This window comes from Strix uralensis, chromosome 4 (genome assembly GCF_047716275.1).
Source record: "Strix uralensis isolate ZFMK-TIS-50842 chromosome 4, bStrUra1, whole genome shotgun sequence".
NCBI classification, from domain to species: Eukaryota; Metazoa; Chordata; class Aves; order Strigiformes; family Strigidae; genus Strix; species Strix uralensis.
The window spans coordinates 17,398,967-17,415,663 of NC_133975.1; the positions used below are offsets into that span (position 1 = coordinate 17,398,967).

Genomic DNA, 16,697 nt, shown 5'->3' on the forward strand with positions numbered 1-16,697 from the left:
GTTAAGTGTTTTAATAAGCCTTGCTTATTGAATCTAAAGTGGTTAAACCATTTGGAACATAAAATGCACTCCAGGACAAACAGGACTTTGTTCTTACTATAAAAGAAGTCTAAAAATCTCACTATAGTTGTCTATGGTACACTCTTTAGCAACTGTCACTGAAAAATGAACATTTTCACTATATTATATACAAAGTAACCTGTAGTCAAGTATACTTGTCTGAGTACTTAATTACTTTAGCATCTAATGCATAAGCACTCTGCATACATTATTTTAAACTTAACTCTGCACTGACTGCCATATGCTATCATACAGCTTCTTCTGTCTTTTGGGTTTTCTCATGCTCCTTAATTCTTCATTAGTCTGATTACATATGGTTTTCCAGTCACCTTGTACAATTGTTTGGGTTTTGATTGTTGGTTTTTTTTTGTATTTGGGTTTTTGGTTGTTGGTTTTTTGTTTGTTTTTGTTGTGGTTTTTTTTTTTTTAATCAACAGTAATTCAATACATTTTTCCTGTTTAATTTCAGTTTATTGCATTTTTTGTTGGTTCCTTTAGTATAGTCTTACTCAAGTAATTCAATTACTCTATACAATTACTCCTTCATAGTAAGCACAGACAAAATTTCCAATACTGATGTCATACAATAATTTAAATATATGAATACACTGTCATTGCAATAATGCTTTAGACAAGTATTTTAATCTTAATAATGAACTTAACCACCTGCATACATATACATTTATAAACCCTTAAGATAACAGTATTATTTTTATAAACCCTTAAGATAACAGTATTATTTCTATAAACGTTACTGTACTTCACAGTATTAAAAAACCTTTTCATCTACATAGCTTTATTGTTTGGCTAATAATGCACTGGAGAAGTGTTTTAGCACTGAGGTTACAAGTTTGAGCAAGTATTTTGCAGTGAATCTTTTCCAACTGTATTATTTATTCAGTATTATTAACACTTTGAAATAGTTAGACAACCACTGAGGTTTATATTAATTAATAATATATTTCAGTTATTGAAATGGTGGCATAGTTAAAGTTTTGTTTAGATGTATCTTTTCTTTCTCCACTTTTACATCACAGATACTTGTATGGAAACAGAACTGTGGGGTTTTGTTTTACATGCAGATACTTAGTCTTGATCAAAGAAAGCCTTAATCCTTCAATGTATCCTTCGTAAATGAACTGTGGTAGCATAAATTTCTAATCTTATACAAAGCATTAACAAGAATGATCAGATTAACACATAAGGGGATATTTTCCTATTAGCATACTAAGTAAAGAAAGATGTCAGGGAAAACAAAAACCAACCAATTTTGTCTGAAGAGCATACCTGCCCATATAGCTACACACTAAGAATTTTCAAAATGCGCAAAGTGATCTATAGAAAGTATTTTCCTACAGTTATGCTCAAGTTTGGAATTAAGTTTGGCTTCAGGAAGAAAAGCTATTTTGATCAAATCTAATATCCAGTTTGAAACTCTAAATTTTTAAAGGGATAGTTCACAGTATGCAGGACTTCACTGTTGTAAAATTGTGAGATATATTCACTTAGTGCTGATAAAAATATGTCCCAAAAGGAGACTTCTGACAGAGAGTTGAGTTGGCCAATATTAGATGGCATTTTATTTCTCAAACAATAAAAAGCCTCTACATGCACACAACACAGCACGAGACCATGCTAAGAATGAAATGAAACCAACCTTGCTGTTAGGCCCCGATGACAGCTGTCTCAAAATAAATAAAAAAAATGAGGTTTCAAATAAGTGCAAACTAGAATGAGCTTTCATTAAGCTTTTATTTTTTTTAATAACAGAATCCACTATAACTGATGTCAGTAAATGAACATATGCTGAAGTGCATTATGCAGAGAATCAACTTCAAGTCTAATACTAAGATACCAGGCAATGAACCTTCAGAACTCCCCAAAATTTATGTTAAGCATTACAAAAATCCTTCTTGAAGTACACACAAAAATATAGCTACGAACCTGACTGAAGCATTACTTAGAATAAATGAAAAAAGCTTAAGGCACTATAAACTAAGTACAGCAGGGGCTATAGTTTTTCCAAGATATCCTATTTTAAATTGGGCCGAACTGGTGTACAGGCACTCCACACAAAAAATGTTTTAAATCTATTAAGATCACAACCTATTTCCATAGTGATGTAAAGTTACATATGAAAATATACCTACCATAAAGAGCACTGAATCAATTTCATGTGTTGGTTATTGAAGCTGTTGGTACTTCCTTTGAAGTATGTTAACTAATCTAGCTATACTATTCATTTGTAATCAGTCTTTTTACTGATTACATGTAGATGTGTGAATTTGGCTGACAGCATAGAAGGAAAAAAAGAAAATCAGGATTTACTCACCAAGGAGGAATCCCTGTGACACCACATTCCATCCTATAAAGGAAGTGAAAGTGCTCTTCCCTTCGGTCTGATTTACAAGAAAGAAAGAAAGAGAAGGTTGTAATGTTGCTACACTATGCACTGTTATGGAAAGGAGAAAGGAGTACTTGATCTGAAAGCTTACTCCAGAAAATACTGAGTGCACCTGCCTTTTTTTGGTTGGTAGAAAGCCACACATTTTGGTGGATAGGTGCACTACTTTCTCAATGAACTTAACCAGACAATAGGAAGTTTATGTATTTAACAGCTACAGCCCTTAGCAAAAAAAAAAAATTACGTTTGGGAATAAGTGTGCAACAGAGGTTCAAATTTATTTAATAACCTGATAATACGAACATAATGTCCATAATAAGAATGCCAGCATATTTGTTTGGTTTGTTTGGGTTTTCTTTCCTGAGATGCTTTCTTTCTACAGTTTCTTTCTTGAAGTAATGCTGTTCTATTTATTTTCTACTGAAAAGCATGAATCTATGATTTCACAGAAGGGCAATGCGAATTTTAAGAGGTACATACAATACAGCTGAAGTTAATGATGTTATTGCTGACAGGACCTAAATTCACTTATTTCAGGGAGAAAAGAACAGAGTAAAAGAAAAACACAGAACATATTTACAATCTGTATCTATTTCCACACGGAAGAAATGTAAAGATCTTGTCACTCTATCTTCACATGTAAGAAAACTCATCATCTACTTCTGTATTTTCTTGAGAAAACTAGAATTTGGAGAAAAAAAAAAGTCTCATTTTTCATAACAAGTCCTTACTTGCTCTGTGGACAAGATATAAAATGCCTTTAAATGTAATTAAATTGGGAGTCCCATCAGAGTTTCACTAACATACCATTTTAGCTTTCGTATCATGATTTTTTCAAATAATACAGAAGAGCTTTTCCACATTCCCACAAGAGCTTTTATTGGTGTGCAACATATTTTCAAGAAAAACAAAGTTAGCTCTATAAAAGTGTTTCAAAACAAGCAGAGATATTAATCTGCCCAGAATCCCTGGGTCTGAGGTATTAATAAAAAAAAAAGTGTCTGAACTGTAAAAGGAATCCGTACCCTTTCAGCCACAGGTAGTTAGTTTTAGGAACCTATCATCAAGGACTGTAATTCTGAAGACAACTCCACCAGGTCCACTTCTCTCTCTACCTTAGATTTGTTGTTCCAGCAAAGTATGTGCTTTTATTTTAATAAAATGAGAGTAGTTTACAAGAGTCATTTAGGAAACTTCTTTCCATGACTTGGAAAAAAATACAGCAGAGCTGATTTTTTTGTAATTTCACAAGATGTAATTTAATTTTGTGAAGTGTTTCTTAATTTTTTTAAGAGCACCCTGCTATTTACAGACCATAGCAGTAATGAAGTGGCACCTGCCCAAACTACTACAATCTGATGATTCAGCCTCTGCCAGTTTGACCACAGCAATTTAACCAGCAGCTTAGTTTACTTAATGTCAGAATCTTGGATTCTTCTGACTGGAGTTTCTGAAGTTTTAAGAGTCTCTCTCTAAAATAGCTATGTTAACACCAATATAGCTCTGACAAATACACAGAATTTAATTTACTCAAAAGGAAAGATCATTTGATGAAGAGTGAAGACTTAGCAGTCAAACTGAAGCACTTACACTGTCTAGGCAGAAAAAACAAATTTCTTTAAGATACATTACTCTCTGTTCCCTCTCAGAGCTCTGTAAAACAGAATATTAAAACATGTGAAAGAGGCTATAAAGCACTCCCTCTACATTTAAGCACTGCACAGAATACCACAGACAGGAATTAGCTCATCCTACATAGAATGTGGGTTTATTGTTTTAAAGTACTAATGGGTAAATATAATCTTTTTCTATACTGAAAAGAGCAGAAAGTTATGAGAAAATAAATGAAAAGTAAACTGCAAGGGAGACGGGAACACTCACTGTTCAATCACTTCACTGAGATGTTGAGAAAAAAGATGAAGGGAGGAGCACTTTTATTTACTACACAGAATGGAATATGATGTGGCAGGTTCAAATAACAACTAGTCATGTCTCTCAACGCTTACTTGACATTTGTGAGGAAGATCAAGCTCAAAGATAAATAGCCACCTGCTTTGTAAGTACCTTTTGTAATTACAGATGTGTTTTACCTATTGAACTGTATTTTGTTACAAATACATAAAAAATACTTCCTGAGCTAGAAGAAAATCGCGTATCTTTTTTGCCATAACAAATCAAATCAGTGTAACTAGAAAAACAACAACAAAAAAACAAAAATCAAAGCACAGGCTCTGAATATTTGGAAATAAGAATCATTACATCTGAAGAAGTTCCATTACATACTATAAATTGTGAACCTTTCTGTAAAAAGCCACCGACTTTAAACCATTAATGAATTAGACAAAGCCTCAAGTAGTGAACAAATAAAGAGATTCTAGGGAAATAAATTCCATAAACATTTGAGGAAACTGTGACAAAAGAAATTGCTTCAGGAGTTGTTACAAAAACAAAGCCTTTCTTCAATCAAGATAATCTCAGTTTCACTGCATCTTACCTGATAACACTTTAAAGTTAACATGGCCAAGTTGAATACTGGATTCCTGCCCTGCCTCACACACTAAAAATACTGTCAAGCAAGCAGACTAAGTTTTAACATTGCAGGTGTGTGTACATATATATATATATACACACACACACACACACACACGTGAGTGCATATGGTACAATGTCACTTTCCTCAGTATATTGAACAATACCCAAAACCAGAAACTGGTCTTTCAAATTTTTCATTGTAATTTCAGAAGAGCAGAAGACTTGTTTGTCAAAAGCAAAGCTGAGTTTATAAACAAGGAAGAACACTTTTAAACAGAAAAAAGTAGTAAGATCCAAATGATAGGCTAAAAGCCATTACATTTACCTGAATTTTAATATTTTAGCAACAGCTTCTGTACAGGTATTTACAAATAGGCACATAATTTGACTTGTCCTCAGGCTAAAACTAAATAGATGTCATAGCTTTTACACAGCTAGGAAAATTATCTTAACATAATGAAAGTCTGAGATTCAGCTCAAAATTAATAGCACAATAAAATATTAAAGACTGCCACCTAGTGCCTATGTTAAGCATCAAAGTACAAACATTTCAACTTAAGACTATACTTTAAAATATTATTTCTTGTGCAACTAGACTAGCATTTGCTCTAATCAGACCATACATTCCAAACTATGCATCTAAAAACACTTCACATATAAAGGTTATGAATAATGCAAATGCAAGCAACTCAAAAGAAGTCAGCTACCATAAATCAACTTCAAGTTTGGGGAAATCCAGAATGAAAACCCTGAAGATTTATTCAATGAAATATTACAACATCAATACAAATACTCCTTTTCTTTTAGGCTACAGTTAAGGCTTACACAATCAGCTTTACTGTGAAGCATCAACTTTTATGAAGGAAATTAATTCTATCCAGTTTTTGATGTCTACACCAGAAAGGCAAACCAAAACTCCTATGTATTAGCAACTTCTTCTTAGTATTGATCTGAATATAAAAGCAAGGGGTTAAGAGCTAAAATGTCTTAATATTATTCTGATTAGTTAGTACCATTCAATAACTCTCTAAGATTCTTTGAAGGGAAGAAAATAACACATTTTATACAGGGATCCTTTGGGCAAAGTTTACCACGGAAATAAGGAAAACTGTTGTTGTTAAAAAAAAAATCAAACTTTTGTTTCTGTATCAAAGAGTCTATCGAAAGACATGAGGCAAGTCATTAACTCAAGTCTAAAATCTTAAAACACCGTTCAAATAGACATTACTTAAAAGAACAAAACTATAGGGTAAGGTCACATCTCTGTCCTTTACTAACCTGAATATGCCTAAGTGGTGCTGTTATCAAACTGTTGTGTCTGAAGGAAACAATGATGACAGTTAGAGACTGGTGGCAAAGCTTAAAGTCCCATGCACACCTTTGCTTTGGCTAGTTTAGACCAAAACTTCTATTTTACAGTGAAAGAAGTCATTAGTAGTTCAAATGGCACTGAGAGGCCATAAAATTACACACACACATAAATAAAGAAACATTACTTAAGCGTATCAACACCTTTCTTTTCAATCAACTTACCGTAAGCCATAGCAAGGCAAAGTGATGAACCGGAACAATGCCAGAAAAACTCTCAAAGGAAGCAGGGTGAATACATACAGAAAAGCATCCAGGCACAAAAAGATTCCAAAAAACATCAACTAAATTACAAAAATAAAACAGAGGTATGTTAGTAGTTTATAAAGGGTTACAAAAAGTTTATAAATAATTATTTTATGAAAAATACATTTACGTAAGACTAATTAACCAAATAAGCACAATATTCTTGTTCAATCAGCTGAACTGTAAGAAAAATAACATAGTATGTACTTGGAAGACTATTCAGCAAAAATTCTGCACCATGAGCTCCAAGCAGCAAAGGCTTTTGCAGACTTCCACGGCTCACCGAACTCAGTCTTTATTGAATAGATGAATTACACTTGGATATAACTGTAGGTCATTTTCCAGTGGTGACTTTCCTCTAAGATTACAAAAGTTAATGTTTTTAACCTTAGAAAAAAAATGTAGAGCTGTGTACACATGCACACAGATACTTTCTGCCTACCTCCTTTTTAATATGCCTTTATTCCCCTCCCAAATTCTTTACCTTATTTTCTATTGCACAGCTAATTACAGCTGTGGTAGTTCTGCTTCAGAGAATATCCACCTTTTTCATACAAAGAATATAAAATATGAAGAGGTAAACTTGCAGTTGCCTTCAGTTTGAATGCTTTTTCCTTAATTTATAGAAACAGTTAAAGGCGTTTCATTACAGCCACAAGCCAAGCAACTCTGTAATAACTAAGAGACACCTAAACTCTGCAATTAGAAAGCTTTTATATACCAGACTCTCCCCATATGACATTCCTTCTTCATCTGCTCTTTGACTGTATCTAAGATTTACTTGAATGGGACTCTCCCCTTACGCTTTTATGCTTCTGTCAGACCAGAAGCTAGTGTTTTTTCCTGCAAGGAAAATCACTTAAAAAGACAAGCTTAACTGGCTACACAGTTAAGACTAGCAACATCTAAGCAGGCCTAGATATCCATGACAGATTTGTATGTGAAAGTTGTATGTACTGCTGATGGGAAAGGAAGACACTGGTTTGGGGGAGGGAAAAGTAAACCAAAGCACAAGTAAATTACTTTAATCTCCCACTATCTCTTTGCCTTTCAAAATACTTTGTCAGCTTGCACAACTGTCAGTTCATTGTCCAATGAGCTAATATCACCTATAGATACCTTTCTCTCACTCCTATGTATCCCTGTAACTTTGAAAGCACTCCTACAGAGTACACTCCAGTAGATCTGTGCAAGCCACATAAGATGACTGACTCAGGCATATGAGTACTGCTATCATCTCTGAGCTGTTGCTTTTTCTTATAATCCTGTTTCTGCCAATTCTGCAGTCTGTACTTCAATACCATCACAACATTAAGGTCTCTTCCTCGATTCACCTCACTCACCTCTAGTACCAATTTCTAAAATTTCAGAGTTGTCATTCAAAATTATGAGGAGCAGTGGTTACAAATAATGGATGAATTTATGCATTGCATTTTAATATGACAGTAAGTTATCTACTTCTTTGCTAACTTTTAAACCAGGTGCTGAATACCCAAGCACTGAGGATGAATGGATCTGAACATATATCTTCCTTTTTTTAAAAAAAAAACAACAAAGAAACCCAACTCCTTAACCCAAGCAAAATAGAAAGATAGCCTGTCATTTTGCCCCTGTACTCTTTGAGGGCATCTTTATAATCTAGAAAACAAGTCTGCATTTTCTTTTTGAATGAGACAGACTTTTTCTCTGCCTCAGTGTAATCACAGTTCTTCACATTCTATAAGCTTACGTTAATATTTGCAATTATTGTTTAACATCCTCATTTTCCTAATTTTTTACTACATTGCATTTGCACACTTACATGGACCTGTTGAAATATAATCAGCACTGAACCTTTCATTCATTTCCATAAACGTTATTTTTGCTGCTACATTCCTGATACTGAGGAGTTAACAGAAAAGCTCACAGAGCTTTTCCATCATCATAACTATACTTCAGCAAAAAAGCCCAAAGTTTAATTTTGAGATCAAGTAACAAGTGTTCCCTTAAGACAGCAGGAATAGGGACCACCCTTTCATTTAGTATAAATAACCCATTACAATGGAGAGCCCCCATTGAAACTGCACAAAAAGCTTGAGTGGAAATAGCATTTATATTACAAATTGTCTAGCACCTCTAAATAAAAACGGGGTATTCAGAACACCAACAGCAAAAATACTACCATTTTAACATCACACCACACTCCAAAATTATGTACATGTAATAAGTGCATGTTAAAGACCATTTCCTAATATTAGGTTTGATAAATTTACTTCATTTTATTCTCACTCTGCCCGATTATGATTTTCAATCCTAGTCTGTAATTATACTATTAGGTAGTAAACAATACAAGCCATTAAGAAAATTCTTCTCTTCCTTTCCCAGTGTCTCACATGCTTTATTTCAATTAAGCAGATTTTTGAATCAGTCAAGTGATTCCTGCAATAGGTGATGATTTGTACGCTATTTGGTTTGCTTTCTAGGTGCTCATCATCATACTTTTTCAACGATTTAATTTGATATTGACACTAACTTGGACTAAGGCCAAGCAAAGAACCAACAAAGTTATTTCATAATCTCTCTGTAAAAAGATAACTACCACTTTTTAAACCTACCTTCTTTTTACTCAGTTTCATTCTTTCATATTCAAAGTACAGACTGAAGTTTGATTTACCACGCAAACCCCACCAATTTCACCATTTACAGCATCAATTTTATTCATAAAAAACTGTTGGCCCTCACTTGTTCTTACACACTGAAAGTTTTATTGCAAATCTACAGTGATGATCTTTCAGAATAATTTCTGTAGCTTGGAAACAGCACATAATATTCTATGTAATTACAATGGAGATGATGTAGAACTGCTACATTGTTCAACTGAGACTCTACAATAACTGGAATACTCTACCATAAATTGAATGAGTAAACAGTGAGTATGTGAAGACGCCATCCCTGGAGATGTTCAAAGCCCAAATGGATCTGGTCCTGAGCAACCTGTTGTAAGTGACACAGCTTTAAGCAAGGGCTTGGACTACATCATCTCCAGAGGTCCATCCCAATCTCATTTATTCAGTGATTTTCTGCAGTAACTGACTGGGAATTTAGTTTTGTAAAACCAGGTCTCATCATGGTCCAAGGATGAATTTAATGATAGTGAAGGGGGAACCTGAGTGCTGCTGACAAAGGGAAACCTACTCTCCCTCCTTCCCTCCTCCGCTGCTCTTTCATCTTTCTACCCTTACTGCAAGCTATACAGCTCCCCTTCCACCCTTGTGTAGGCTCTGGATTCTGAAGAATACTGGTTAAGCAATTCAGCTCACTATCCTAGCAAAGAACAAACAGAGCAAGAAAAGCAAAACATTCACTGCCAAATTATAGCTGATTTAATGCTTAGAATGGTTCAACAAGCACCACAGCTCATGCAAGACAGGCAAAATGCGTAAGACAGGAGACTGAAGTCGGAGGAACAGTGAAACAAGGCTTTTCCTTCAATAAAAGTTTGAGTTAAATTGATTTAGCCCTACGATGTAACTTCATCCTTAGAGATTTTGAGAATTTTAGCAGCATACTTTTAATGTTATCCTTATACTGCAGCCTAGCCAAACCTTATTACCAACGTTTCCTTACTCATCATCCTTGATCATATTCCTGCTGCCTCCCAAATCAAAATGGTTAAGCCAGAATGAAACTCTTCTACATTACAGCACCGGAATTGACTCACTGCAGTGCCAGAATTATACCTAAACTGACATAAAGGAGGTGGCAGGAATGCCTCAGGAAGGGCCATAGGACTGGGATAGAGAGGGAAGATGTGGTAAACAGTGGCAAGAAGCAAAATAGAAGGCTGTGAAAATTAAGTCAAAAACCTTAGACAGAAAGTCATCCACCACCATATTTTTACAGGACTGAAATCTTCCCACCCTCAAAACATTTCAGACTGGAAAAAATCTTTAAAACAATTTTTTTTTTTTTTAAATGTAAAATGACATTTTGCTGTAAAAAGTTTTCTTTTGCTTCACTATTCCTTTAAGGATCAGTGACATCCTTATATTGGAATTAATTTTTCATCATCTGGGCTTGAAAGTTAGTCATGTCCGTCTCTGCTAATGAGTTGCCAGCAGCAACAAGCAAAAATAGGCAAAAAACCCCCAAAACATAAATGTTTAAGTTACTAACACTGAAAATTAATCATTATAGATGTTTAAATCTTTTTTAGTAGCAAAACTTTTGAAAAATAAATATTTCTTGAAATAATTTGATGAAATCTGTTGCATTTCTAAATTAAAACAAATCTTAAAGTATACTTCACCTTTTCCAGTTCTTTTGGTATCCGCATGCATGTGTATACTCTCTCTCTCCGCTCTGTGTATTTTGCTTCATTGTGTTCGAGGAAGTAACCTCTTGTTAGCTCAGCACTGATGAATCTCAGCAATGAAAGATCTACATTCAGGAACACACATAAGCAGAAGACACTTCAGGCACGACCTCCAAAGGGTGAGAAGACTGCTATGCTTTTGTTACTTGCTACATGTTTCATTTACATCACATCTAACCCAGAAGGTTTCTCCTGATCATAACCAGAATGTCAAATAACTTGGTATGAAAGGAGCTATATAAGAAGCAAGACCTGTGCTCTCCCATTCCCCTGTTGCCTCCCAACAAACAAAAGAAGCTACTTTGCCCAGCCAACCATTTTCATCAGACATCCCACTTCTCCAAAACACTACTCAAAGCAGCTACACCGAATGCAATAGGCTGAGTGGATCTAGTCCTTAATGTACTGACAGTCCTCCTAAATTTACAAAGTTCTATTTTAGACTTCTTAAAAGCTATTTTCTCCCTCAGCAACAGTAGCAACTTGTTTTTTAAGAACAACTTTCTGTAAGATCAAAACGTTCATGGATATGCGATCCCAAGTGATTCAGTGCACTAACAGTATAAGCATGCAGATCATTTGATGATCAGACAGAAGTCTTTCAAGACCAAAAAGCCATCAAGTATGTACAGGTCTTCTGCATTTTAATGGCTGTAAATAAGCCGAAAGCTGACTGACCTATGTTTAGTCAACTCATATGGCTTCTAAAAAAGACTTTGGGCAGAGTAGTCTTGCAAATGGAAATAAAATATGAAATTATAATTATGAAAATTCAGGCTGTCAGCACAAGGAGGTTGAGCTTAAGCTTCCACACTCACTGACATTACCACCTCCCTGTAACACTTCAGAAGTGACAGAACACTACAATAAAGTTCAACATTTCTGGTTATTATTGGCATTTAAAAATAGAAACTCTCAGTGTTCACGCTTGAATATGGATAGAAATCATGTATCTAGACAGGTGAAAAGCTACAGAGCATTTATCATGACACAAGATCATGCTCACAAATAGTAAATTCAGATTTTAGACAAATTCTTAGTGACTACTGGGGGGCAGGGGGTAGACCTTGCATGGTACAATGCTCCACATTTTTGGGGGGAGGAAGAGGCTGCATAACACTTAGTAAAACAGCCTAGGTAACAGCTGTTAAGAGAGTAATGCAAGTATAGATGCTACACGTGAAGAGTTCACCCAAAACTTGTCTGAGATAGAGGCTTCTCAATATTCATCACACTGAAGATGAATAAGGCCATTAGCTGGAAGAGCAGAGAAAATTACAGACTTTAAAGCAAAGAAGGAATCAGCTCAAACAGAAGTATAAAAGAAGCAGAAGAGGCAGGGTGTGCCTATAACCTACACTGCTTTGCGTGGGGGCACGTGTATTGAATGTGATTAGAACTTGCGGGGATTACAAACAGGCATTCTGAAGTTTGTGGTGGTGTATTAACATTCTGTGTACGTCTAGTATTGTGATTTATCACGCTGCTGATACTGACCACAGCTATGTAATTCACTGACTGCTGGTTAATTATGTATTGTTAATAAATTATTTAAATAATTACTTGCTTTAAACTACATGATCAGTACAGTTTTTCCCTGTATAAGTTTGTTTAGATAGTTATTTTGATGATTTATATATTACTGATCCACTTCTAGTAAGTAGGCCAAAGCCACTGTAGGCCTTAAAGGTATTTATTTTTAAAACAAACAAAACCAACATGTAGTTTAATGAGTAGTAAAAAACCAATATTTACATGTAAAGTTTCAATCAAAGTTCATTCCAGTGAAATAACGCAGAAGTTCATACCACTAAATCATTTTTCAGATCTCTTGAAAACTTGTTTTCTGAAGTCTTCCTTTGTAACACTATCACTTGTAATTTTTTTGTTTTTCCTAATTCTTTCTTGTTTGAAAAGTTAAAAGTAAAAAGAGATAACCTTAGGCATAAACACACAAATTAACTACTCTGTTAACTGCCCAGGTGTATTTTCTTCCACCTCAGATAACCAACCTTTTCTAACTTAAAGATAATACATCTCAAACAACTGAAGTTTCCTGCAAAGTAAATATATGCATACGGGTAACCACCAAGGAGTAATTTACAGGTCCCTTCCAACTTGAGATATTCTATGATTCTAACTAATGAGCTATTTGCTCCCACTTGTCCTTACCTCACACAGACTGGTTCACGGGACTGTTGTTGAAAACGATTGATTTTAAGTTTCCTCCACCTGGCTAGACTTTCATGGCCTAGATATTACGAGATAATCACTCCTCATGACTGAGGTTGATCAATACACAAGCTCCAGATTGTGACTGCAAAACAGTCTCTCCAGTGACAGGGGATGCACTGAAGCACAGTCACTCAGACACCTCCTTTCTGAGCACTTACTGCCACCCAGCATCAGCCCTAGTTCTGTGCCAGCTGTGAAACAGATCAGTGGCTGACCCTGTAGGAAAATCATAGTAAGCAAAAGAACAGGATGAGACACCAAGGCAGGACAGAGTAACAAATAATTAATAATTAATTCTAATAAAAAAATTAATAATTTGAAAAATTCTGCTATCAAAGCATCATTTCATTTCAAAACTAAGTAGACACTAATCCCTACTTCAAATGCCTTTCCCTACTTCAAATTTCCCTCCTCTGCAGTCAGAAAGTTTTAGACTGTGGACTATGTTTAAACTGTTCAGATAGCATACTCTTAAAGCTTAAAGTATCCTCATTTATCTCCCCACCTCAGGACAGAAAAGCACAAGCATCTTCAAAGCATAAAAGGCCACTAACTCCTTCAAGGTAAAAAGATAATGATTTACCTAAGTTATACTTCAATGCATAGCTGCACAAAGGATAACCATTAACCAGAAATGGAGAGGAAAATCTGTGCAAATGCAAAATGCAGTGCACCTCAGCAAGTTTCTGTTGTTATGTAAACATAACTTTAATCCTAAATGCAACAATTCCAGGCACTCACTCCACTCCCCTCAATCCTAAATACACACTTCTTCCATAAACACTCAAATCAATTAAGACTAAACCAGCACACTTAAAAAAAAAAAAAAGTATTTCCTTCTCCTCTAAACAATTTCTGTGTACAGTACTGGTCCTGCTTTACCATCGTGAAAAAACCCTACTTCTATCTACTATTTAACATATTGCTACCATTAGATGAGTTATAATTTTCAGTTGCTCTATCAAGAAGCCTGTTCTATTGTTTTCTTGTCCTGAAGAGTCAGAGTGCGCCAATGATTTTTAATTAATTTTTAATTTTAAATCAATTGCTGGAACATAGTTAGGAACTCCACACACACACACCAATAACAATTTCCTTATTTTATAAGTTATTTGTTCAGCTGTCTTTCAGGTATATCAGTATGTATCTTGACCATTCTTTTTTTCACCACAAAGCAATTCGTAATACTACAATCAAGCCAATTTCTTATAACTATGGAAATTACATCAGTCTCATCAACACCACAGAACTGCAGTCAATGATGCTGCACGTCCTATGACATAACCCACGTCAGAAACGGACACAGTACCTGTCAAACTTAGAAGGAAAGCATTCAATTGTTGGCACATGATTTAAGTTAAACTCTACTTCGTATTTTTTGTTTTTCGTATTTGATAAGACCTGCAGTATCACATTCAAGCCAACACTGAGGCAGAAAGCCTGGATATTTGAACACCACTTTGAGCACTTTCCAGATTTTCAGCAAGCCACTCAGGAGTATGGTACTAATAAAGTTATTTATAACCTTACCAACACTAAATCAGGCTTTGCCACACTGAGTGACAATTTTTACAAAAAAGGCATGGCTATTTTCAAAAATTACTCTGCAGATACCTGAAATAACCAGTTCAAGTGTAAATGTAAATATAGCTGTAGATTGATCGCAAAGGCCATGACATTCTTCCTTATTTCTCCCTATAAAAGCCTCAGTAAACTACACTTAGTTCCAAAGACTTCTAATAATCTGCATACAACTTCAAGGCTCTGACAGCACTGATACTTTCAGTAGCATAGGCAAAGACACTATGTGTATATAATAAGAACGGTTAAGGCAGAGAAGCATTTCTCGTACTTCAGCAGGCAAGTGAAGCAAGCCGGGCAGCCCTCCCGGCCCGCGGGGCTCAGGAACCACAGGGCCCAGGTCTGAACCGCTCTGCTCCTGTCAGAAGCCGCCGTTCGAGGCACTCGCTGCAGTCACTCCTTGGCAGGTATCCTAACAACCTGAGTTTCAACGTCAGTGTGTAACACTTCGATGGATGATGCCCGTGTTGTTTAAAACCCCCTGACTATCACCACCGAACATGTTGCGTGACAGGGCACATGGACTTCACTGCCCCCGTTCCCCTTCCTCAACACGCTCCCGTGGAAAGTAGGGGCCCACGCAGTCACGCCGAGGGCTCTATTTCACTGACACGGGCGCGTTCGCTGACTAAACTTAAGGGCAGGGAGAGAAGAGGCAGCGGAGCCGCCGGGGAAGCTCCCCCCCCGCCCGCCCGCCCGCCCGGCACGACGCCGCTCTCCAGGCCCGCGAGGTCCCGGCGCACTTTTTGAAGTCGCTCACTGAAGTTTGCACCGGCGGGCGGCCGCGGCGCCCTCAGCCCCGCCTCAGGCACCCACCCCGGCCCCAGCCCCTCAGGCGGGCCGACCCGGCCGGCGCTATGAGGAGCCAGCGCTGGCGGCGCGCCCCGGAGGCGCCGCCCGCCCCGGGCAACGCCGCCACGGCCACCCCGATCTCCCGTGGGGGGCAACCCAGCCCGGGGACCCTCGCTGCCCTCCACCCGCCCCGGCCTGCCGAGAGGTGGCCTCCCGCCCCGCTGCCGACCCTCACCCGAGAGGCTCCGCTTCTTCTTCCTGCCCCGGTCGCTCTCGTAGAAGCCCAGCGTCTCCGTTCGCTGCTGCGGAGACGGCTGCCCCGGGCCGGCGGCAGGCGGCCGCGGCTCGCGGCTCCCCCAGAGAGTTTTGGGCTCCCCCCGGCCGCTCTCCTGCTGCTCCGGGGCGCCACCGCGCCGTCCGTCCTCGCCGCTGCCCGGCGCGGCGGCGGAAGCAGCGGCGTCGGCAACGCCGGCCATGTTCAGCGCCGCCCGCTCCGCGCCCGCCGCCCCCGAGCCGCGCGCCGCGCCGCGCCCCAGCCGGTGACTCATCACCGCGCGACAGCGGCGCGGCCCGGCCGCCGCGAGAGGGCCCGGCGCAGGGGGCGGGGGCGAGGCGGGCGCGGCGCCATCTTGCCGTTAACCGCCGAGGTGCCGGGAGCCCCGCGCCCCGGCCTCGTCTCCTTCCAGCGTCTTCCTCTGCCCGGCCTCCGAGCTTCCTGTGGTTTTGTAGGTACTGCTGGGCACAAGAAAGACATTTGTGTTAGGGGAGAGATTTAGCGGGCCCTCTGCCGTTGTCGTAAGAAATGTGTGTAATGGCCACGGTTTCACCCCCACATGGGCTGGGTGACAGTAGTTCAAAACAGTTGCAAATAACGTGATTAATCTACACTGTGCCATGCAAATAAAGACCGTGTTTGGAAATGGAAAGCAAAAGGTGAATTATTAACTCTAAAGCCAACAGGATTTCAACAAACTGCATGTGTTGGACCAGACCGGGCACTTGAGGTCACAGACTCGCGCTCCCAGGGTTTGTGTATCTCTTCCCACAAGAGGCTTCTGGAAGGAGTCATTGCTGCCAAGCCCATCTGCAAAGGACGGCTGCTGTTGTAACTTCCCAGCTAGCACA

At 38.1% G+C, this 16,697-nt stretch overlaps 1 protein-coding gene across 16 annotated transcripts in view; it reads right to left on the reverse strand.

Annotated features, from left to right (window-relative positions):
* Nucleotides 1–16,074, reverse strand: part of TAPT1 (transmembrane anterior posterior transformation 1) — a 50,635-nt gene extending 34,561 nt beyond the window's left edge. For 2 of the 16 annotated variants that reach the window (XR_012628648.1, XM_074865829.1), the window contains exons 1-7: nucleotides 15,808–16,074; nucleotides 10,899–11,029; nucleotides 6,530–6,648; nucleotides 6,275–6,314; nucleotides 4,055–4,117; nucleotides 2,393–2,459; nucleotides 1,718–1,745 (exon numbers count right to left, since the gene is read on the reverse strand). Coding sequence is in view for 15 of the 16 variants with exons in the window: in XM_074865829.1 (XP_074721930.1) it covers nucleotides 1,718–1,745; nucleotides 2,393–2,459; nucleotides 4,055–4,117; nucleotides 6,275–6,314; nucleotides 6,530–6,648; nucleotides 10,899–11,029; nucleotides 15,808–16,048 (689 nt within the window). In the remaining variant the exon portion in view is untranslated. Of the gene's footprint in view, nucleotides 1–1,717; nucleotides 1,746–2,392; nucleotides 2,460–4,054; nucleotides 4,118–6,274; nucleotides 6,315–6,529; nucleotides 6,651–10,898; nucleotides 11,030–13,136; nucleotides 13,416–15,051; nucleotides 15,201–15,807 lie in introns of those variants that run through there. The other 14 variants (XM_074865835.1, XM_074865834.1, XM_074865836.1 and 11 more) reach the window with 14 other exon arrangements.
* Nucleotides 16,075–16,697: the final 623 nt, after the last annotated feature.